This window comes from Sus scrofa, chromosome 3, assembly GCF_000003025.6.
Source record: "Sus scrofa isolate TJ Tabasco breed Duroc chromosome 3, Sscrofa11.1, whole genome shotgun sequence".
Classification (NCBI taxonomy): domain Eukaryota; kingdom Metazoa; phylum Chordata; class Mammalia; order Artiodactyla; family Suidae; genus Sus; species Sus scrofa.
In genome coordinates, this window is record NC_010445.4 from 106941291 (window position 1) to 106965392 (window position 24102).

Genomic DNA, 24102 nt, shown 5'->3' on the forward strand with positions numbered 1-24102 from the left:
GAAACTGAAATCCACTTTGACAAACTAATCAATCTTAAATTTCAGAGCTCTAAAAAATGCATACACATTTTCCCTTTTAGGTAATTCTTAGTGACTTTATTGAAGCATATGACAGATGCAGTAAAATAAACCCATAGTTAGTACACTGTTCTGACAAATGTATACACATATGTAACCACCACAAACATCAAGATTATATGAAATTTCTAACAGCCACAAAATTCCCTTGTTCTCCTGCACCTCTTTGCAATCAGTCTCTGATATATTTTCCGTCATTAGGAGTTCCCGTCGTGGCGCAGAGGTTAACGAATCCGACTAGGAACCATGAGGTTGCGGGTTCGGTCCCTGCCCTTGCTCAGTGGGTTAACGATCCGGCGTTGCCGTGAGCTGTGGTGTAGGTTGCAGACGCGGCTCGGATCCCGCGTTGCTGTGGCTCTGGTGTAGGCCGGTGGCTACAGCTCCGATTCAACCCCTAGCCTGGGAACCTCCATATGCTGCGGGAGCGGCCCAAGAAATAGCAACAACAACAACAGCAAAAGACAAAAGACAAAAAAAAAAAAAAAAAAAAAAGATTATATGAAATTTCTAACAGCCACAAAAATTCCCTTGTTCTCCTGCACCTCTTTGCAATCAGTCTCTGATATATTTTCCGTCATTAAGATTTAGTTTTGCCTATTCTAGAATTCTAATGAAGTGGAATCATATAATCTTGCTTCTTTAACTCAAAATCATGTTTTTCAGATTCCCCTGCACTGCTGCATGTATCAGTACCTCATTTTTTTTTTTTTTTTTTTTACTGAGTATTATTTCTTTAGATGGATACAACTGCAATTTGTCATTCAGCTGTTGATGGACACTTGCGTTGTTTCCAGTTTTAAACTATCGCGGATTAAACATCTATGAACACTTGTGTGTAAGTCTTTGTGGAGCCATACACTTCCATTTCACAAGATAAATACCTATGGAACTGATGATTAACTGTATGAGAAAATGCCAAACTGTATTCCAAGGTGGTTGTGCCATTTTATGTTATGTTACATTTACAATGTATGAGAATTCCAAATACTACACCCTGTACAGTAGTAAGATATCTTTTAAGTGATGTATTATGATACATTGTTGTTTTAATTTGCATTTTCCCAATGACTAGTGATATTAACCACCTTTCATGCTCTTAATAGTCATTCACATATCCCAGTGTCATCAGGAAGGGGTTTTTTTTTTTGTATTTTGTCCATAGTTTGTAACTTTTCTCTATAGAAGGATGGTTCCAAAGAGCTCACTTTGCCATCACAGAAGCAGAAATACCAAGTAAATTTCAGAATTACCTTGTCAATTTCTGCAAAGAAAAGAAGGAGGAGAGGGTCCTCCTGGATTCTGATTGCTATTGGATTTATTATTTTTATTGGATTTAAATTATAGCTCAATTTTGGAAGAATTGTCAATTCAACAATATTAAGCCTTCCCATCCAAGAATATGGTATATATTTCTCCACTTATCTAGATCTCCTTCAATTTTTCACAGCAGAATTTGTCATTTTTAGTACACAAGTCTTACACTTAAGCTAAATGTATCACTAAACATTTGATGGTTTTATGCTACTGTAAGTAGTTTTAAAATTACTTTCCCAATTATTCATTGCTAGTCCGTATAAACACAACTGGCTTTTTTTATGTTGCCCTTGTATTCTCAGACCTTGCTTATTAGTACTAGCAGCTTTCATGTCTATTCTTTAGGGTTTTGTAATGTATGTAATTGTGTTGTCTATGCATAATGATATCTTCCTTTCCAATCTGCATGCCCTGTGTATATTCTTCATGTCTTATTGCACTAGCTGAGTTTTCTAGGCCAACAGAGAACAGAAGTGCCATTTTCCTGATCTTAGGGGGAAAAATTGCTTTTCATCAATGATTTTTAACTGGAGATTTTTCATATGCTTTATCGGGTTGCTATTCCCTTCTATTCACAGTTTATGAAATTTTTATAATGAAAAGGTGTTGAACTTTTTCAAATGCATAAGTAAATATGAGATAATCATTCAGCTTTTCTCCCTTACTGTATTAAGAAGAATTGCATGGATTGTTTAATGTTAAACCAATTTTGCAATCCTGAGATAAACACTGTTTGGCCTTGACTTATCCTTTTTAGACACTGCTGTTTCATACATTTTGCCCCAGTTTTGTTGTTGTTTACAATGAGAGTTCAAATCTAGTACCAGTTACTCCAACATGGCCAGAAATAAAACCACAAATAAGCATTAACCTTAAGCCACCGTCAGCTGTGAAGTAAGCAGTCTAGCAGTTACCACAGTACACAGTAAGTGATGATAGCAAAAGGGCCATGAAAGACCCCCAATCCTATTACTCATTCTTTCTCCATTTTTTCTTGAAATTAGATCTGTGCAAGTAACCCAGTTCAACTCCAGTCAAAAATATTTATTAAGCCTCTGCTTAACAAGAGTTAACCCACAAACTGAAAACATACCCATTTTCTGCTTCTTTAAAAAGTTACTAAGGAATGACCCGAGGATAGCTACAAGGTTTACGATAAGAATGCATGTGAGGAGTTTCCAGAGTTAATGAACCCAACTAGCATCCATGAGGATGTGGGTTCAGTCCCTGGCCCTGCTCAGTGGGTTAAGGATGTGGCATTGCCATGAGCTGTGGTGTAGGTCGCAGACGCAGCTTGGATCTGGCGTTGCTGTGGCTGTGGCGTAGGCCGGCAGCTGTAGCTCCAATTGGACACCTAGCCTGGGAACCTCCATACGCCTTGGGTGCAGAGCTAAAAAGACAATAGATAGAAAAAAAAGAGAGAGAGAGAGAAAGAAAGAAAATGCCTGTGAAATTGAAATGCATGAGTAACATGTGGGGAGACAAGTATTCAAACCAGAAAGGAAATCAAAACCCTGGGTTATCCGGCTTAATACAGACGTGCCCTCATGTCTATCAGATGTATCATGGTGATCTCGCCAAGTTATATTGCCTATCTTTAACAATTAATATTAAAAAACAAGTATGCCATGGAAGAAAAGTATCATTTTTACTGTAAAAGTGGTTTGCAAACTATTTTAAGTTCATAGGTAAGTATTTATTAAACAGCTTTAAAATTAACAGCAAAAACAGAAAACATATACAATATAATGTGTAACTTCCAACGGTCCTTTCCCTTTTTTCATTAACAGAGACTTTGGGGCTCCAGGCAGACAGTCAGAAGGCAGGCTGCCAGTATCAATTCACACTTAAGCAAAACTTTTGCCAATGAAAACTGAAACACCTGTATGAATTAACTAAATTGTTCCCATTTTTAACAATGAAAGGAAATGAAAAGCATTACTGAATGTCACTGACTTGGCTCATCTGAAAGGAAATAACGTAGATAACACAGCTAATTTTAAATTATCAAGCCAATACAACATAAATGGCTCTCTAAAACAATATGGGTTACTTTTACTATGACTCATTCAGTTTTCCTGAAATGTGAGTTTAGACTATCTCAAGAATAGCATTACATAATGACAATGTTTAAAAAAAAAAAAAAAAAAGGATTCCTTTTAGGACAATCTTCTGACGTTGTTGAATTAAAACATTTTTCCAACATTATCTCACATATATTTCAACATATGGCAAACATTGAAAACACTGGCAAAATTTTTCCAAAAAAGAGATTTCATCATTATTATAGTCAACTTTAGGACAGATCATTAAAACTGAACAAAATTCAGGACCCATGTGCCACTCATCTGTTAATTCATTATTTATCAGATATCCACTAACTATGGTTCCTATCCCTCCAAGTGCTCACAATATCCTGGTAGGAGTGTGCAGAGGTCAACGGGACTCACTCTTCTAGCAACAGAGGAAGACGCCTCAGAACCTCCGTACTGACAGCTCCAGGCCCCAGACACCTTGCTGCAGCCAGAGGAGGGACTCAAGATGCTCAGGAAGGAGGAGGACGCGCTTTCCTCTCTACTCCCTTCCTCTCCACATCTACACCCAATACCAAACAGCCCTTATCCACTTTGGAATTCCTATTCCTTGAAAGCAGTAATGTTCTCCTACTAACCAGCCACCAGATAACCTGACTCATCATTGAAGGCTACCTACTCTGAAGTATTTTCATACACATTCTGTCACGTGACCCTCAAAACAAGTTTTTAGTGCCAAAGGTGGGACACATCACTCCTTCCCTCATTTTACAGAAGAGGAAGATGAAACAAGTGGTTATTAGCATACACTAGGCAGTAGCTGGGTAGTAGCACTACCTATGTTATGGGACTCGGTGGAGCAATACAGCACCACGCTGCAGGACAGAAACAAATCCTGTCCCTGGTTCTAGGGAGCCTCATTCATTCCCGTGTTCTGCATACTCTTCCTGAGCAGCAGCTCTGAGGAAAACACTGCAGCGCTGCAGCAGGCCTTGAAGAAGACCCACAGAAAAACCCAGACCAGTCCCGAAAACAGAAGTTTATGTTTCATGGGGAAGATGAGACATATACATAATTATAATAAACCAGACATGATCCTTATTAAAAGAGAGTTCAGGGAGTTCCCTTCATGGCTCAGCGGTTGCCAAGCCCAACTAGTGTCCAGGGGGCCCAAGTTCGATTCCTGACCTTGCTCAGATGCTTGAGGGTCTGGTGTTGCCGCGAGCTGTGGTGTGGGTCACAGATGAACTCAGATGTGGTGTTGCTATGGCTGTGGTATAGGCCGGCAGCTGTAGGTCCAATTGGCTCCTGGCCCGGAAACCTCCATATGCCGAGGGTGCGGCCCTAAGGAGACAAAAGAAAGAGAGAGAGTTCAGAAGCCAGGTAGCACCTAAAAATGGTCCCTCTTGCCTCACACACTCCTCTGGAGTTATATAAGATGAAAATAAGGGATATTTATGTACAGGATATAAATTTCAGTGACATTCTCCACTGAAACGAGGAACCACTGCAAATTCACCTTATTATCCCCTTCAGAATCATGCACAAAGGGATAAGAGAAAGGACTGAATGAGAAAAGGAATAGATGACGAGGACTGATTTGGGTTTTCTGGTGTATTGCGTATGTTTCCTTTGGATTAAAAAAGGGAATGGGTGGTGGTGCACAGCCCAAAGTATGCATGGGATGCCTCAAGCCCTCCTCACATACAAGTTCCCTGCAAAACTTCTTACCAATTAAAGATTTACTTGGCATTAACAAACTCATCTCTTAGAAGAGTTAGGCCTGACACTGTGAAGCACTGTCGCTGAACATCTTTCCTCCAAAAAGAGATCAGTCCTCACATTGGTTCTGATTTGGAAATAAGCTAGAGGAGAGCAGGGAAAGTGTGTATTCTAAAGCCCCGAAAGGAAAGTATGAAACCCGGATTTAAAACCTTCTCTCCAAGTGGAGGATGAGTTACCTAGTTACCTACCATCAGAGATGACCAGAGTTAACTTCTTCAGAAGCACCTCACTGTACAGAGGAATAAGGCCGGGAAGAGAAATATTTAAAAAAGGAAAGAAAAAGAATCAGAAAAGAAAAAAGAAGAGATACACCCCACCCATAAACACTAAAAAACAAAAATTAACTGTTCAAATGCAAAAAGAATACCCTCGTGTTATTTCAGCGTAACTGTGGATACTGCATATACCACAACAATCAGAGGAGGAAGCCAGTCCCAAGATGATGTTACCCTCATGGTCCCCATGAGAGGCCAGCCGGTATGCTTCCTATCACTCACTGCATCCTGTTTACCTCGTCCTCGAAGAAACCCAAGCATCCCAGTCATCATTTATCATCTAGACACTAGATGACAGCATCTAAATGACTGTCCCCATCGGCTCTGGCCTCCTTCCCTGACTCGAGCTCCCCATCATTCCAGACCTTCTGTGTCCTTCCCCGGGCCTCACATCAGGAAGACCAAGTTCAACAACACCTTCCCACTGAGATCTTCCCCCACCGTCTTGCCTACAGCCATCCCCAACCCATTCTTATTCCCTCATGCTGTTTTATATTTACATGAGCGCTTCTATTAAATCTCTATTTCTTTCTTTGTCGACTGTGTACTTCCCTGACAAGAATGTAAACCGATGGAAACTCCAAGAGAGAAAAGACTGTTTACTGTCGTATCTCCATAATCAGCACAATGCCTGATATGTATTAAGAGTTCAATCAACATTAGCTGAATAAATAAATAGGAGGTGTACAACAATTTTTTTATGTGTACCTTCTAAAAAATGTTTACCTAAACACACATACGCTATTATGAATAAGAGCAGATTTCTAAGAATACCAAAGCGGAAAAATAAAACAGGCACTCAGAGGAATCAAAAGATTAAATCTAACCAGTTCCGAAACTGTAGGTAGAAAATAGCAACGGGTAAAAATTATACTACAGTACAAAGGAAGCTAGCTTTTCTCTCTACCAGATGAAAGTACTTTATTTTTGCCTTATCTGAAAAATAACAAAGGAAGAAAACACCAGAATTCTAACTTAACTCCTATGATAATAAAAATGCCTTTGAAAAACTGATGTATCTTAAGAAACTTGTGTTCATTAAAGACGTACATATCTCCTTTATATCCCTAAAGCTAGAAAGACACTCACTGACCCTCTCGCTCTGTAACTCTTCTCTTCTTAAAAAGCCTTCTTTGATCTTGAATCCTCAACATCTATCACTCTATCTTACTCTATCTATCCTTTCACTGCCATTCTTCTCCAACTGTGGTCTTCATCTATCAACTTTATTTTCTTACACCCCATTGCCTCCTTAATTCTCTGTACTGAGGTGACTGCCCAGCTATTCCTCCGAAACTGTCCTAGAGATAAGCAACACACACGGAACCATCAAAGCCCCAGCCACTCCTCCTGACTGCTGCACTGCAGAACACTGACAAGCACCCCACGTGCCTGACACGGCCTCCTGCCTCGGCCTCCGTAACCCATGCTCTCCTGGTTGTAGTCATTGCTCTCTGAAGCCCTCTTGCTCATCACGTCTATGCAGCATCACCCTACATTTTAGATGAAAGAGTTGTACACTATACTGGCTTCGGAGTAAAGATTCAAACTCTTGTTCTGTCACTTCATTTACTCATTCGACAAGTATTTATTAAGCACCTACTCTGTGCAAGATACTGGACTAGGCCCTGGGATCAAACAATGAACAAGAAAAATTTGGACACTGGCCTCAAATCCAGGCAAGCATAAAGAAAAATGCTTATGTCTAAATCGGCACTAAGATATGTAGCTTGGAAACTAAAACGATGAGGTTTTTTTTTCCCCTTAATTTCCTTAGGTGGCAGTGTTTCAACATAAGCAATCTGAGGCAAGACTATACCAGAGGCAAAATAATTTACAAGGAAGAAAAAAATGAAACAGAACGGAAAAAGACATTACTCACTGATGTAAATGCCAGCAGCTCCTCTTCAGTTAACTTATGTACTGGGTTATTCTTTTGGAAATTTGTGCTTTAAATTAAAAAAAAAAAAAAAAAGGCAAATTAATTCCAGAAACATGTCGTAATGAATGAAATATAATTTTTAAAAGACAAGTAAGCTATTTATATTTGAAAGCACATATTTCAATATTATTGTATTATATACAAATGTAGAGATGAGTGTGCCAAAGATAAGCACAAAAAGTAATAAAATACTGACAAATAAAATGTGGTTGGTGTATTAAACGCCAACATAATTTCTTGTATAAGAAAAAATAGGAGTTCCTATTGTTGCTCAGCAGTGACTAGTATCCATGAGGAAGGGGGTTTGATCCCTGGCCCCAACCAGTGGGTTAAGGATCCAGCGTTGCCATGAGATCTAGTATAGGTCACACACATGGCTCACTCTGGGGTTGCTGTGGCTGTGTTGTAGGCTAGCAGCTGCAGCTCTGATTTGACCCCTAGCCTGGGAACTTCCATATGCTGCCCTAAAAAGCTAAAAAAAAAAAAAAAAAAAAAAAAAAATCCAATCTGTGTCACTCCACAAAGAAAAGGTTAAGAATTAATATGGCACCAACTCCTATTTATTAAACTTATGCCAAAAAAATAATTTACTATAACCATGAGACAGGCAAAAATTAAGAGATTGTTGTCAAAGAGGCAGAACAATAGGAATTCTTTTTTTTTTTTTTTTTGGTCTTTTTGTCTTTTTTGTTGTTGTTGTTGTTGCTATTTCTTGGGCCGCTCCCGCGGCATATGGAGGTTCCCAGGCTAGGGGTTGAATCGGAGCTGTAGCCACCGGCCTACACCAGAGCCACAGCAACGCGGGATCCGAGCCGCGTCTGCAACCTACACCACAGCTCACGGCAACGCCAGAACCTTGACCCACTGAGCAAGGGCAGGGATCGAACCCGCAACCTCATGGTTCCTAGTCAGATTCGTTAACCACTGCGCCACGACGGGAACTCCGGAATTCTTAAATCATGCTGATTCAGGTGTGATTTGATTGAATAATTTTGAAAAACAATTTAGAACTACCTTGTAAAGTGTCCATTCACATTCCTATCTCAGTATTTTCAGCCTAGGTATAGAGCCTAGAAAAATTCTTTTTTTTTTTTTTTTTGTCTTTTTGCTATTTCTTTGGGCCGCTCCTGCAGCATATGGAGGTTCCCAGGCTAGGGGTCTAATCGGAGCTGTAGCCACCGGCCTACGCCAGAGCCACAGCAACGCGGGATCCAAGCCGCGTCTGCGACCTACACCACAGCTCACGGCAACGCCTGATCCTTAATCCACTGAGCAAGGGCAGAGACCGAACCCGCAACCTCATGGTTCCTAGTCGGATTCATTAACCACTGCGCCACGATGGGAACTCCAAGCCTAGAAAAATTCTTAAACAGGTGTACCAGGAATGATACACAAAAAATTTTTTTAAAAAAGGAGTTCCCATTGTGACTCAGCAGATTACAAACTGGACTGATACCCATGAGGATGTGAGTTCAATCCCTGGCCTCAATGAGTGGGTTAAGGATCTGGCATTGCCATGAGTTACGGTGTGGGTCGCAGACGTGGTTCAGATCCCACATTGCTGTGGCTGTGATGTAGGCTGAGAGCTGCAGCTCCAATTCAACCCCTAGCCTGGAAACTTCCATATGCCACAGGTGTGGCCCTAAAAAGCAAAAAAAAAAACAAAAACCATGTAATATTGTGTGCAATAGAGAAAATCTGCCAACAGTCCAAATGTCTAAAAAGGAAACTAATAAACTAAAAATATTCACCCAATGGAATGCCATACTGCAAAATAAATTGCAGCTATATATAACAACACGGATGGGTCACAGAAACACACAGGGAGAGAAAAAAGCAAATCACAGAAGACTATATAGTAAGATTGCTTTTATAAAGCTCAAAAATAAACAAAATAAAGCAACTGACTTAGACGTATAAAAGATATGTGAGTAAATATATTTTTTGAAAAGGTAAGAAAATGGCAAAGACAAAATTTAGGGCTGTGACTCCTTCCTTTTAAAGAGAGGCAGGAGGATGAGATGAGAAAGAAGAACATAGACTGAGCTAAGGGTATTTGCAATCTTCTAGTTCTTATATTGGGTAGTAGGTTCATCTTATTATTATATTATATTATATGACCTGTATTTATATATTATGTGAGTTATTTCATATGGAAATATTACTTGTATTAAGAATGAGGAGTTCCCACTGTGGTTCAGTGGGTTAAGGATCTGATATTGCCACAGCTGTAGTGCAGGTTGCAGCTGCAGCTCAGAATCAATCCCTGGCCCAGGAACTTCCATATACTGTAGGTACAGCCAAAAAAAAAAGAAAAGAGAATGAAAAGAAAGGAGTTCTCATTGCGGCTCAGTGGCTAACAAACCCAACTAGTGTCCATGAGGACGTGGGTTTGATCCAGGTACTCCAATCCCAGTATAGTTCTGTGGGCAGTGAGACATGATACCTGACTAGTATAAATGAGGATGCGAGTTCGATACCTGGCCTTGCTCTGGGGGTTAAGGATCCAGTGTTGCCGTGAGGGGTGGTATAGGTCACAGACTCAGCTCAGATCTCGCCTTGCTGTGGCTGTGATGTAGGCTGCAGCTACAACTCCGATTCAACCCCTAGCCTGGGAACCTCCATATGCCATGGGTGTGGCCCTAAAAAGACAAAAGACAAACAAAAAAATGAATGAAAAGAAAATACCAGCTCACAAAACAGCACTACTTCTTTATAATTTTCAATATTAACAAAGGATCTTACAATGAGCATAAAATGTTTATATAATAACTGTTAAAGGAACACATTTTTAATTGCTCATAAAAAAATTAATGAATGGAAGGAAAGAATTATGAAATCATTTTATGTCATACACCTGAAATTAATAAAATGTTATGTCTCAATTTTACCTCAATTAAAAACATACACACAAAATGCACACACAGACATATATAAACATTTCCAGTTCGACTACACAAAGGAATTATGTATCAGTTGGCAAGATGATCCAATTAATCTCTAAGGTTCTTTCAGTTCTAAGACTAGACTCTGATAAGTGAACAAAAACATAAAAGTCATTCCAAGACAGGAAACCCATCCAAATGGATCAACATTCCCCTCTCACATATAAAATTCCAATCCTAACGACATTGCTTAAAGTATACAGATAAAGTGAAATGCTACAGGCTCATTATAAATAATTATGGTATAGTAAGTGAATCAGGCCACTATAATTTATTGATTTAGGCTTAGAAGATATTACTCAGCACATCTGAAAATCAGACTGTTAATTCAAAGGGAATTACCCTTCCCACACCAGCTGTCTGAATTATTGAAGGCTTGCTGTATTTGAAGGAATTCCTCCCACAGTTACCTCACATAAAAGCAATCAGGTACACTGATGTATGAGACATGGGACAAGGGCCAGCACATGGTCTGCAGGTAAAATCAAACTCAATCAGGAGGCGAGTGAAGAGCAAGAGTGGAAAAAAAGGAGCATGAAGTTTAGACAGTCCATCTATAAGAATTCACCCTAGGAGTTCTCTGGGAGTCTAGAGGTAAAGGATCTGGCACTGTCACTACTGTGGCTCGGGTCCCTGCTATGTGTGGGTTCAATCTCTGGCCCAGGAACTTATTTTTTTTTAATTTTTAATTTAAAAAAAAAAAAAGAATTCACCACTTGTCTCTTTTGCAAACTATCTAGCCTATCACAATGTCCAAGTCACCTCTTCACAGGGATTAATGGCCATGGAGATCAGACGCTGCAACAAAACCACTGCCTGCCCAACCCTCATGGTAATTCAGCTCATGCAAATCATCATTTCATTGATATTCTCACCTAGAAGTTTATAAACTGCATTAGATGCTCTAATATTCAGAATATAAACAAGTAGTTTCTACTAAACAATGATTTAAATTGCCCATGAAATCCATTCAGTACTTTCTATGCATACATACAGATTCTATCAAGATCACATTTGGGGGGAAAACTGTATTTAAAGACAAGCATTTTCTTCGGGATTTTTTTTGTTTGTTTGTTTTTTGGTTTTTTGTTTGTTTGTTTGTTTGTTTAGCTGCATCCACAGCATTTGGAAGTTTCCAAGCCAAGGATCAAAGCCATGTCACAGCAGTGACCTAGACCACTGCAGTGACAACACCGGATCCTTAACCCACTGCACCACAAAAGAACAACCTATGCTATTTTTTAAAAGATTATTTTGGCAAATTCCTAACTGTCAATTCATTAGAAAACTAAATCAAACCAAATATATTCCTAGGCATTCTCTCAGTCGTGCTTTAGCTGAATTGAATTAGACTTCACAGTTGAGAGAGGACTAAAAAACCAAGAAAATGCTGGAGTTCCCTGGTGCTCAGCAGATTAAGGATCCATTGTTGTCACTGCTGTGGCTCTGCGGCATGGGTTCAATCTCTGGCCTGGGAATTCCTGCATACCGAAGGCATAGCCAAAAAAAGAAAGAAGGAAAGAAAAAGAGCATAAAGGAAAACTCAGAATTTAGGTCAGTAAAACCTGGACTCAAGCCCTTGCTGCACTGTAATTCTAAGTGAGTCATTTCGCCATTTGAACCCTGATTTCCAATCTGAAAAATGTTAGGATTGTTATAACATTAATGAGAGGATAATATGAAAGTACATGGTATAACTCCTAGCACATCATATCGCTTGTAAACGGCTACTATTTATATTATTTACATACTAAGTATCATTTATGATGAACAAATCATTTTTGCAATAAGCATAAATCCTGTCACTGCAATCAAATAATGTGATAGAACAACTGATTTGGATTTAGAAACAGAACTCTGTGTGATCCTTTTTAATCAAACAAAAGGGGACTGTAGAACTAAATTTAACTTTTGTATAAATGGAAATGTACTGTTAGTGTAAAGGACACAAAATAATATGAGGTGAACACAGAAAGATCAGTTCTACCGAGCATTTTTTTAAATAAATGCTCCCTTTCTTAAACTGCCTATTACTAATTTAAACAATCTCGATATTGTAACTTTGTAAAATATCCTATTTTGAACAATATTAAATCTCCAGATGAAAAATGGGATGTTTATTGGTCTAAAAGACCATGTTAATTAAAAAGATAAAAAAGAATAACTTTACACTGGAGAAGCCTGGCAGACACGACTTTAACCATGTGATCAAAGTTAGCATGACCAGTGGTGGAACAAATCAAACTGTGTGCCACCTCCTGGGATGTAATAAGAACCACAAAACCTCCCTTCTCTGATAACCCTGCTAATGATGTCGAATGTGAATCTAATCATAATTTTTTTTAATCAGATAAATTCAAAATGAGGGAGTCTATGTTTCAAGTGCCAAGATCAAGAAAGTTAAGGAAAAATGAAGAACTATCTCAGATTGATAGAAACTAATGAGATACGGCCACTAAATGTAACATGTATGTTCTAGGCTGGATCCTGTGCTATATAAGATTGGGACAATTCGTAAAACTTGAATGGGGTTTGAGTATATTAAGTATTCATAGTAAAATATGAATGTTAATTTCCTGATTTTGATAGCTATAATATGGCTATGCACAAAAACTCCCTTGTTTGTTGAAAACAAACTCCAAAGTATTCAGGGGTGACAGAACATCATGTTGAAAAATTCTCAAAGAAGCGCTTTGCAATGCCTTACCCTGGCAACATTTTTCCAAATTTGAAATTATTTCAAAATAGAAAAATAAAATAGGATGAAGAACTCTTTCTACTACATGGAAGGTTCTACTATATTAAAAATAATTCTCTCCTTTGAATGCAGATATCCTCAAGGGTCAAAACTGTCACCTATCCTAAATACTTCATTAAGAGTCTATTCCTAGCTAAGGCAAATGAAAGAAATTTCGTTTATGAAGAAAAGAGGATAAGTATACCAACTTACAGAGATTCCTAATCTCTAACCCTTTAATTGGTTGCCCAACTATCCTCCACCTTTATAAGTCATTACCATATTTCCTGTGCATCCAGAACTCTGCAGACCTACTTGAACAAACATTTCCCCAACACAAGAGAACTAAGGAGTTGAAGGTAGCCAAATAAGTCATTAACTTACCAGATTCCAAGGATTACAGCAAGCTCTTCAGCACACAGGTCGGGCATCTGAAACTGTTCGCAATCTGCTAACTTTATCTCATTTAGAACAGTATCATCATTGAGCTCAAGATTCTGGTGCAATACAAAAGAAAATATTTAGAACAAAACTTAAATTTTATTCATTCAATGGACTATATGCAGCAGACTGCTGGGGGAGATAACATCATTTTGTTTAAGATTTTATAATGTCTATATACAGTCAATAGCCTGCTTCTTGTGAAACACACATTTAGGGACAGTAAAGTGAGGAAAAGGAAGCCATGACGTCTACAGCTCAAGAATGCACTAACATCAATAATAAGGAATAACAGCTATCACTAAATGAGCTTAATAGGCAAAAGCCCCCCACTGATGCATCAGGATTCAAAAACCAGATCTTTCTACTCTGCTTCTAAATTATTACCTAAAACATCAACTCCCAACTCTGTTTCTCAATAGGACCTCGAATAGGCGAAACAATGTGAAAAAGGAATAAAACCTGAAAACTTAGAGAACTTGATAGAATACTTGATTTCGAGAACTACTATAAAGCCAAGACAGTGTGGTACTGGTATGAAGACAGACATACAGACAAAACAAACAGAACAGAGTCCAAAATTTTAGACCCATGTTAGATGGTCAACCAATTTTCAACAAGGTGCCTAGGTGAGTCAATGAAGGAATTTTTTCAATAAGTGATATTAGAACAACTACATATCCATTTGGGAAAAAAATGACCCTCTGCTCTTATACCAAACATAAAAATTAAACCAAAATTGATTACATACCTTTCTATAGAAGCTAAGACTAAAAACTTTCTAGGAAAAAAAAAAATCTTGGGAGGAAAAGCTTTGTAACTTTGGGATAGGCAGACAGTCCTTAGCCAGCACACAAAAAACCTGAACCATCAAAGAAAAACTTAATAAACTGGATTTTATTTAAAAACTTCTCTTTGAAAAAAATTATTAAGAAAATGAAAAGCTGGGAGTTCCCGTTGTGGCACAGCAGAAATGAATCCAACTAGGAACCTTGTGGTTGCAGGTTCAATCCCTGGCCTTGCTCAGTGGGTTAACGATCCGGCATTGCTGTGAGCTGTGGTGTAGGTCGCAGACATGGCTGTGATCTGGCTTTGCTGTAGCTGTGGTATAGGCCAGCAGCTGTAGCTCCAATTCGACCCCTAGCCTGGGAATTTCCATATGTCACAGGTGTGGCCCAAAAAAGAAGAAAGAAAAAGAAAGAAAAGAAAGAAAGAAGAAGGAAGGAAGGAAGAAAAGCCAAGCTACAGAGTCAGAGAACATACAAGACAAATATCTGAAAAAGTCTTGTATTCAGAATATGGAACAATAACTTAATAAGATAAACAATCCAATGTAAAAATGGACAAAAGATTTGTACAAACATTTCACAAAAGAATGGCCAGACGAGCACACAAAAAGATCCTCAACAACAGCAGTCAAAAGGAAAATACTAATTAAAATCAGAATTTACACCAGTACACATACACTAGAATAGATAAAATTTAAAAGACTGATAATACTAAATGTTGACAAGGATCCGGAACAATTAGAACTTTCCTATATTGTTGGTACAAATGTAAAATGGTACAACTAAGAAAACAGTTTGCTAGTTTCTTATAATAAACATATTTACCACATGAGCTATCAATTCCAATTCTATGTAGTTACCCATGAGAAACAAAAACATATGTCCCCCCAAAGACATGTATATAAAGGTTCATAGAAGTTTTATCAATAATAACCCCAAAATGGAAACAACCCAAATGTCTGTCAACAAGTAAAAACATTAAAAAGAAAAACTATGCAATATCCATTTAATGAAATTATAATTAGCAATAAAAAGGAAGTACTGATGCATGCAACCACATATACATATCTCAGAAACATCATGCCGATCAAAAGAGGCCAGACACAAAAGAGTACATGCTGTATGATCCCATTCACATGAAATTCTAGAAAAGGCAAACTACCTGTAGTCACAGAAAGCAGATCAATGATTGTTTAGGGCCAGCGGGATGGGGGACTAACTACAAAGGGGCAGGATGGAACTCTCTAGGGTAATAAGATGAATCTTGACTGTAATGATTGAGTATATATATTTTTCAAATCTCACCAAACCATACAATTATAAATTTTCTGTATTGGAAGTTCCTGCCATGACTCAGCAGTAAATGAACCTGACTGTATCCATGAGGATGCGGATTTGATCCCTGGCCTTGCTCAGTGAGTTAAAGATCCAGCGTTTCATGAGCTGTGGTGTAGGTTGCAGATGTGGCTTGGATAGATCCTGTGTTGCTGTTGCTATTCCTATGGCTGTGGCTGTGGCCTAGGCTGGCAGCTGCAGCTCTGATTCAACCCCTAGCCTGGGAACTTCCATATGCTCTGAGGGCAGCCCTAAAAAGACCAAAGAAAAAAGAAAAAAAATTCTGTGTTAAGTTATATCTCAATAAAATTGATTTTTAAAAATTAATCATCAAAAAAATTGTAAAATCGCAAAGAGATACCACTACACAGAACTCACTAGAGTGACTAAAAAAATTTTAACTAACTATACCAAACAATGGTGAGGATGTAGAGCAAGTGGTGCTCTCGTGTACTGACAGTGGGAATGTAAAATAGTACAGCCATTTCGGAAAACAGTTTGGCAATTTCTCATCAAGTTAAAAATACACTTACCACACAACCTAGCCATTTCATTCCTTGGCATTTACCCATGAGAATTAAAAACATACGTTCACAGAAAGACTTACACATGAATGGTTCAAGCAGCTTGATTCATAACAGCTCAACACTAGAAACTGCTCAACTGTCTACCAACAGATGAATGGAAAAACTCACTATGGCTTATCCATACAATGAAATAATACTCAGCAATAAACAGGTGCTAACCATTGGTATCAAAATACAGATGAGGAGTTCCCGTCGTGGTGCAGTGGTTAACAAATCCGACTAGGAACCATGAGGTTGCGGGTTCGGTCCCTGCCCTTACTCAGTGGGTTAACGATCCGGCGTTGCCGTGAGCTGTGGTGTAGGTTGCAGACACGGCTCGGATCCCGCGTTGCTGTGGCTCTGGCGTAGGCCGGTGGCTACAGCTCTGATTAGACCCCTAGCCTGGGAACCTCCATATGCCGTGGGAGCAGCCCAAGAAATAGAAAAAAAAAACAAAAAAACAAAATACAGATGAATCGCAAAACATTATGCTAAGTGAAAGAAACCAGACACAGGAGAGTCATACTACATGATTACATTTATTTGAAATTCTAGGAAAAACAGCTCTAACCTGTGACAGAAAGCAGATCAGCAAGAGGGAAAGTGACTGACTGCAAAGCAGTATGGGTGGACTTTTTGACATAATGGAAATGGTTCTGTATTTTGGTTACAGTGGTAGTTACATGGGTCTATTTGTTAAAACTCATCAAACTGGACCCTTAAAAATGGGAGCATTTTACTTTACATAAATTATTCCTCAATAAAGTTTATTTGAAAATGTTTAATTTGGGAGTTCCTGTCGTGGCTCAGTGGAAACGAATCTGACTAGTATCTGTGAGGATGCAGGTTCGATCCCTGGCCTCTCTCATTGGGTTAAGGATCCAGCATTGGCATGAGCTGTGGTGTAGGCTGCAGATGCGGCTCGGATCCTGAGTTGCTGTGGCTGTGGAGTAGGCCAGAGACTACAGCTTCAATTCGACCCCTATCCTGGGAGCCTCCAAATACCACGGATGCAGCCCTAAAAAGACAAAAAAAAAAAAAAAAAAGTTTAATTCAATAAAAGCAGCTAAAACTAGGAAGACTTTAGATAGAGCTGAACGAAGCCCCCCCAGTTTCACAGAGTCTGTGGCTTAGAGGCCAACCTCTTAAATGTGCTCAAATCACAGCCCTAAGGAACAACTTCTCTTGTCCATCCTCGAATTCACCTTAACTGTAGGCCCAGCTCTACCTGTAAAGTTTCAAGAAAGGAGGACAGCAACCTCCAACAACTGCTGATGGGAGGAAGACAGCATTTTAGGCAGCTGCTCAGTCTCCAATGAAAAAGTACCTCTTCCTCTCTGGCCAGAACAACTTCAAAAGGCAGGGCTGGCAGGTACACAGCGCACCCTGGTGGCCAACCATTTTCAACACAAGCCTTTCATAATTTTTAAAAAAGCAATACACGTAACTTTAAATTTTTTTTTATTTGTCCTTTTTTTTTGTCCTTTTTTTTAAATTTATCCTTTTTGTCCTATCCGAGGCATACGGATTTTTAAAATAAGCAATACATGTAACTTTAATTTTTTTTTTATTTGTCCTTTTTTTTGTCCTTTTTTGTCCTTTTTTTTTTATTTGTCCTTTTTGTCCTATCCGCGGCATACGGATTTTCCCAGGCTAGGGGTCAAATCAGAGCTGTAGCCACCAGCCTACGCCAGAGCCACAGCAACGCCAGATTCGAGCCACATCTGGGATTCATTCCGCGGTGCCAGGATGGGAACTCCTTTAAATTTTTTAATAGCCACATTTTAAAAAGTAAAATAGGGAGTTCCCATTGTGGCTCAGTGGTTAATGAAACTGACTAGTTCCATGAGGACACAGGTTCAATCTCAGGCTTCACTCTGTGCGAAGGATACAGCATTGCTATGAGCTATGGTGTAGGTCGCAGACACAGCTAGGATCTGGCATTGCTGTGGCAGTGGTGTAGGCCAGCGACTATACCTCCGATATAGACCCCTAGCCTGGGAACTTCCGCATGCCGCGGGTGTAGCCCTAAAAAGACCAAAAAAAAGTAGGAGTTCCCGTCGTGGCGCAGTGGTTAACGAATCCGACTAGGAACCATGAGGTTGCGGGTTCGGTCCCGGCCCTTGCTCAGTGGGTTAACGATCCGGCGATGCCGTGAGCTGTTGTGTAGGTTGCAGACGCGGCTCAGATCCCGCGTTGCTGTGGCTCTGGCGTAGGCCGGTGGCTACAGCTCCGATTCGACCCCTAGCCTGGGAACCTCCATATGCCGCAGGAGCGGCCCAAAGAAATAGCAAAAAAAAAAAAAAAAGACCGAAAAAAAAAAAGTAAAATAAAGTGATTTAACCTAATGCATCAAAAATATTATCCTTGTAATATGTATCAATAGAAAATTATTAATTAGATGCTATACTTTCTTTTTTCATGCACAGTTTATGAAATCTCAGCTTGGACCAACCAACTTTCAAGTGATAAATGTTCATATGTGGCTACCACACTGGACAGTGCAGCTCTGGAGTATCTAAAACTCTCACCTTTTCACATCCTGATAGGGCTGCATCAACCTGCTTATTAATACCCAATGTTTGCAGAGTGCCTTTACAAATCTAATCTGATCCCTTAAAAAAGTGTGATGTGAGGAAAGACAAACAAGGAAGCTAAGAATATAGCGTTCCCAGGTTCTCACCCTGCTAGACAATAAAGATGTGACAGGAACCCAAATTCCCACCTCCACCAGCGACTGCTTCCCTTCCCCACAGAAGACCTGAGACACATCAGCTTTAGCTACAGGGCATTATTTACTTGTCAGATACAAATCTGTGATCGAAACAGTTTTGATCTTCTTTCAAGATTCGCTATGTTCCTATTTAGCTCTTTTTGAAATTAAAATGGATCAGCTTGCAGTACCTACTTACCTAACTGTTCTACAAACTGCACAATTAAAACACTGTTCTACTAATTTAGTCCCACTCCAAACTCACAACATTCTACTGAAGCAAGAAGTTAGCTACAGTGTTTCAGACCTCCTAGTCCAGCTTATAATAGTTATTGTGTACCCATAATAGATTTGTTTCTTCTTTTAGTGTTGCCCCTGCTGTGTAATAAATGCTATATCTAGATTATCGGGCTAAAGCCCAACACTGCATGAGTGTGGGGTTCTGGACAGACTTAGTCTTTGCACATAACCTTGTGCAATCTTGCAACAGAGGCCAGTCCCATAAGACACACATCTGAATTGTCTTATATGACTGAATTTTTCTCATTCTGAATATCCTTGACATTACACCTGACAAAAATGAAAACTGATATTTCAGATCTGTTTTCTGAAATCTTATAAATTAAAGACCCATGCAAGAAGTGACTTTGCAACTACTAATTTTGTATCTGTCTGAAAGGGTGTTGGGTTGAAGTGGCAAACAAATGAGTGCCATGTTTGGGATATTTATTTAGTTTTATCTTTAGTTAAACACCATCCTGGTGTATTTATTTACCTCATATAATATGTGATACATGTGATACGCTATTACAGGATGTATAATTTTGTGATCTTTATTTCCTCTGTATTCATTTTAAGCATCTTAATAAACTGCTTAATGTAAAAAAAAAAAAAGAAAAAATTGGCACATAATTTATCCAATTTGTGAGATACACTACATTCAGCATTTAAAGTCTATTTCTTTCTTTTTTTTTTTTTTTTTTTGTCTTTTTTTTTGCTATTTCTTGGGCCGCTCCCGTGGCATATGGAGGTTACCAGGCTAGGGGTCGAATTGGAGCTGCAGCCACCGGCCTACGCCAGAGCCACAGCAACGCGGGATCCGAGCCACGTCTGCAACCTACACCACAGCTCACGGCAACGCCGGATCGTTAACCCACTGAGCAAGGGCAGGGACTGAACCCGCAACCTCATGGTTCCTAGTCGGATTTGTTAACCACTGCGCCACGACGGGAACTCCTAAAGTCTATTTCTAATTAGTGATGTTGATCGTGTATGTGTCCGTGTTTTCTGTGAATATACAATTTTAACCTATTCTTTCTCCTCACACTGTGCAACCCCCCGACCATGATTGAACAATATAGAACAGAGGCTGTGCCTCTGGTTTGCACATTGGGCTTGCTCATAACTGTTGGCTTATTAAACCCTAAAGTCCAATAGCTTTAGGCTATGTAATTCCCCATTAATAACAAATTAAAAATCTAGGGAATTCCCTGGTGGCACAGCAAGTTAAGGATCTGGCATTATCACTGCTGTGGCTGCTGTAGTTTACTGCTATGGCACGGATCTGATCCCTGGCCTGGGAACCACTGCATGCTGTGGATGTATCCAAAAAAAAAAAAAAAAATCTAGGAAGGCCCAAAGGGAAACACTATGTTTCTTCCTGGCAATAAAGTCACTGTATTTCCTCAATCCTAATATATATTTTTCAAATTGCAACACTGCTAATTAAGATATGTTTTGTTTTCACTACAATTGGTATAAAACTGCTCCTTTTTCCCTGAATAGTGGTTATTAAACAGATGGTGACTTTTATAATCTCATAGTATCTTTGACATAGGAAATATGATACACAACTAATCAAACAAGCAAGTCTACCTTTCACCCATGAGGATACAGCTGTCCCGATAAAATCCATACCTACATAACGTAATTTGTATTTTCTACCTTGAAGTAATTAATGAGAATCATAAAATTATCTGAAGATATCTCAAATATGAAGGATTAAATATTCTGTATTAAATTATACATAATTTTATACATTTCTCATAATAATCATATCCTATTTATAATCAAAGAAGACAATTTTCAATAGAAGAACTCCACATAAACAATCAATAATGCCTTACTGAATTAAATGCTTATATTGCAGAACTAAATCCCTTTTCACTGATGCTATGCGATGTCTTGAAAACCAGACTTGTGATAGTTAATCTAAGACTGAGGAAGTGACTTAGGTTATAACAGGAGGCTGAAGGAGGAGAGTCTGTAAATGGAGGATGGCAGCAGGTATCAACACAGTCCCTGGACCAGCATCAACAAAGCAGTACACACGCATTCAGCTTCTCCTACTTCAGGAGGTCCAGGCTGCCCCCTGTGCAGACTTACCCCTGAGTTTCTCCACCTTTCCCTCCCTTCCTTCCTTCCCCTTTTAGAATCAACAGCTAACCCCCACCACCACCCCAAAGTTATCAGAAAAGCAAACAACGAAAACCTGAAGCAAGCCCAGGAGGTACATGCTCTCATCAAAGGCCTTCCTCAGGACCCCTTACTGCTGTCAGTCTTCCTTCCCATCTCGCCAGCCCCTACCCTTGACACTATTTTCAGTACAGAATAGAATTCTAGTGTTCAATGCACCTCGTAAATTTGTTTGAAGGTTCTGGAATGAAGAGTAGCAAAACCTCGGTGTTAAGGACAATAGTATCAGCCAAAGGACAGCAGAAATGACCGGTATGAGGACTCTGGGGTAAGAAAATATAAATGCTAATGGCCTCCATGGACGTAGATGGAAAGGCCTATTAAGTAGGTAAACTGACTAAGAGCTATAAATTTAAGCTGCAAGAGAATGTAGCCAGGTCAACCGTCCAATAATGACAGAGTAACTAAAGACAGATTAGAAAAAAAGTAAAAAGGAATTCTGAGCATCTGTTTACATATTTAGAAGAAGTCCAAGAAATTTCAAGTCTCTCAATATTTGAAAATATCAACAGGAAGAAAAAACAAGGTAGCTGCTTGAAAAAGAAGTCTCTACTCAGTCTGCCTTTTGGATTTTTTCAAGGACGGTAATATATAACTAACTGCATTATTCATTCGTATTTACTGATGGCTAGAAGAAAAACAACATCTTATCTCTATTTAAGGCAAAAATGGCTTAAACATGGGTTCTGTTTTGGGTTTTTCGGGTTTTTTACCATTCAGCCACCTCATAAAAGCTCATGAAGAGTCAAAAGAAGCCTCCTTGCACCCAACCCAGTGTTTCTACAAAACTCACCAATGGAAAACTGCTGGACTTGGATGCTAATTTAAAAAATTTATGACCCTACTCACCTTGGTTAAATATTCCTGAGGAGTGGGTGCTGGACTGAATTCACAATTTGAACAGACAGGTCCTTCCCTTCTTACATGTAGAATAAGTTGTGCCACATAATTTTCCTGGAACCGTGTCCTTTTTCCCAAAGCACCTGAAAAAATATATATTAAATTATGTCTATGAACTCAACAATCAGACCTACTGTACTATCATAAAGAGCTGTATTTTCAGAGTGCTTTAGAGCTTATAAGATATTTTCTGCACTTCAAATAAGAGAAAGCTGAGTTTCCAGTGATGAGTTTAAAATGACTTTTTATAAATTTATCAAGCCATAAGCTACAGGGCCAGAACTCAAACCAACGACTTCTGCCACTAGATTCCACATACTTACTTTTGCATTAAACTACCTTCCTCCTTAAAAAAGAGTAACCCATCAAGTGTTGTAGAGAGAAGAAATATTATCCTCACCATATAACAAAGGAAAAAACAAAGGTTCTGAAGTGTAGTCACTTGCTCAGTATCAAAGGGTTTTCATTATCAGAGCCAGAGCTTAAAGCCAGGCTCTTCGGGTTCTAAATCCCACAGTCTATTACACTATCTAGCTCCATGTAAAACTGAACTTTTTTTTCATTTTGTTTCTGAAATAACTTGCTGCAGAACAGCTTTAGAAAAAACAAAAGCTCCGACATCTCTTCTCTGGCGAGAGTCAGATTACAAAGAACCTTGACTACAAAAAGTCTGGATTTTATCCTGTGATGAGTCTGGCTCTGTGCTACACAACAACCTTTTAAACATGGTATATATACTAAAAATAGCGATTGAGATGGTCTAACACAACTTACTTTTTTATAGTTAAGTCTTCAGGTGAATGGAAAAAAATAATAACATGATTCTCATTTTATATTTGTGAGCACATTTGTATTTTTAAGTTCTTCAAGTCTTAACTTGGGAAAAATATGAAGAACTAGCTAGTAAAGACACCAACAGTTAACACTGACTATACAGAGTCCTACGCTATTAGTTTTTTCAATAATCCAAAAAGAGTCTCTTAGGACCAAAACCCTTAAAAACATAATCTCTGAAACTTATTTTACATATAACTATATTCTCAAATACAAGACTCTCAAACATGGCCATTATTCCAAAAGTTATAAGTTGGATATTTAATAATTTTCCCCATACAAACAAGGTAATAAAAGGTGGCTAAGATCCCAGACTAGGAAACAAAGTCATATTTACCTTATAATATATCTGAAAGATTTCATTGACAGGACTAACTCAGAGTTTGGCGACTAAGAATGGGCCTTAGAGTAATCTAGACCTAGCCTGGGAAGGACAAATAGGTTCAATCATTTCAACATTCTGTGAATGCTTGTTTCAGCATTCACAAAGCCCAGGTATAAATGGTGTAAACAATTGATGATGTCTAACTTTCAGTAATGCTTCAATATTGAATGCCAACTGTATTGTGAGACTAGGGACAGAACAATACATTAAAAGAAAGCAATGTTTCCAGGGGGAGGCACTGAAGGTTTGGGATGGAAATGATATAAAATTTGGTTGTGATTGATGATCACTGTACAACTATAAATGTAATAAAATTCACTGAGTAATAAAAAAAAAAAGAAGGAAAACAAAGTTTCTTATTTGGTATTCAGAAGAAATACAGAGATTTTACGGAAAACTCTTTAACTGATTTGTTTTTCCAACCAATGTTTATTGAGCGCCTACTGCATTCCAGACAGTGTTCTAAGGCAATGAGAAACATCTAAACAAAACAGTTAAAAATTTCTGTTCTTGGAGTTCCCGTCATGGCGCAGAGGTTAATGAATCCAACTAGGAA

At 38.7% G+C, this 24102-nt stretch overlaps 1 protein-coding gene across 1 annotated transcript in view; it reads right to left on the reverse strand.

The window, feature by feature from the left end:
- Window positions 1-24102, reverse strand: part of TTC27 (tetratricopeptide repeat domain 27) — a 176923-nt gene that overhangs the window by 119088 nt on the left and 33733 nt on the right. The window contains 3 exon segments of the mRNA XM_021087655.1: window positions 7368-7434; window positions 13494-13606; window positions 22277-22410. Coding sequence (XP_020943314.1) covers window positions 7368-7434; window positions 13494-13606; window positions 22277-22410 — 314 coding nt within the window.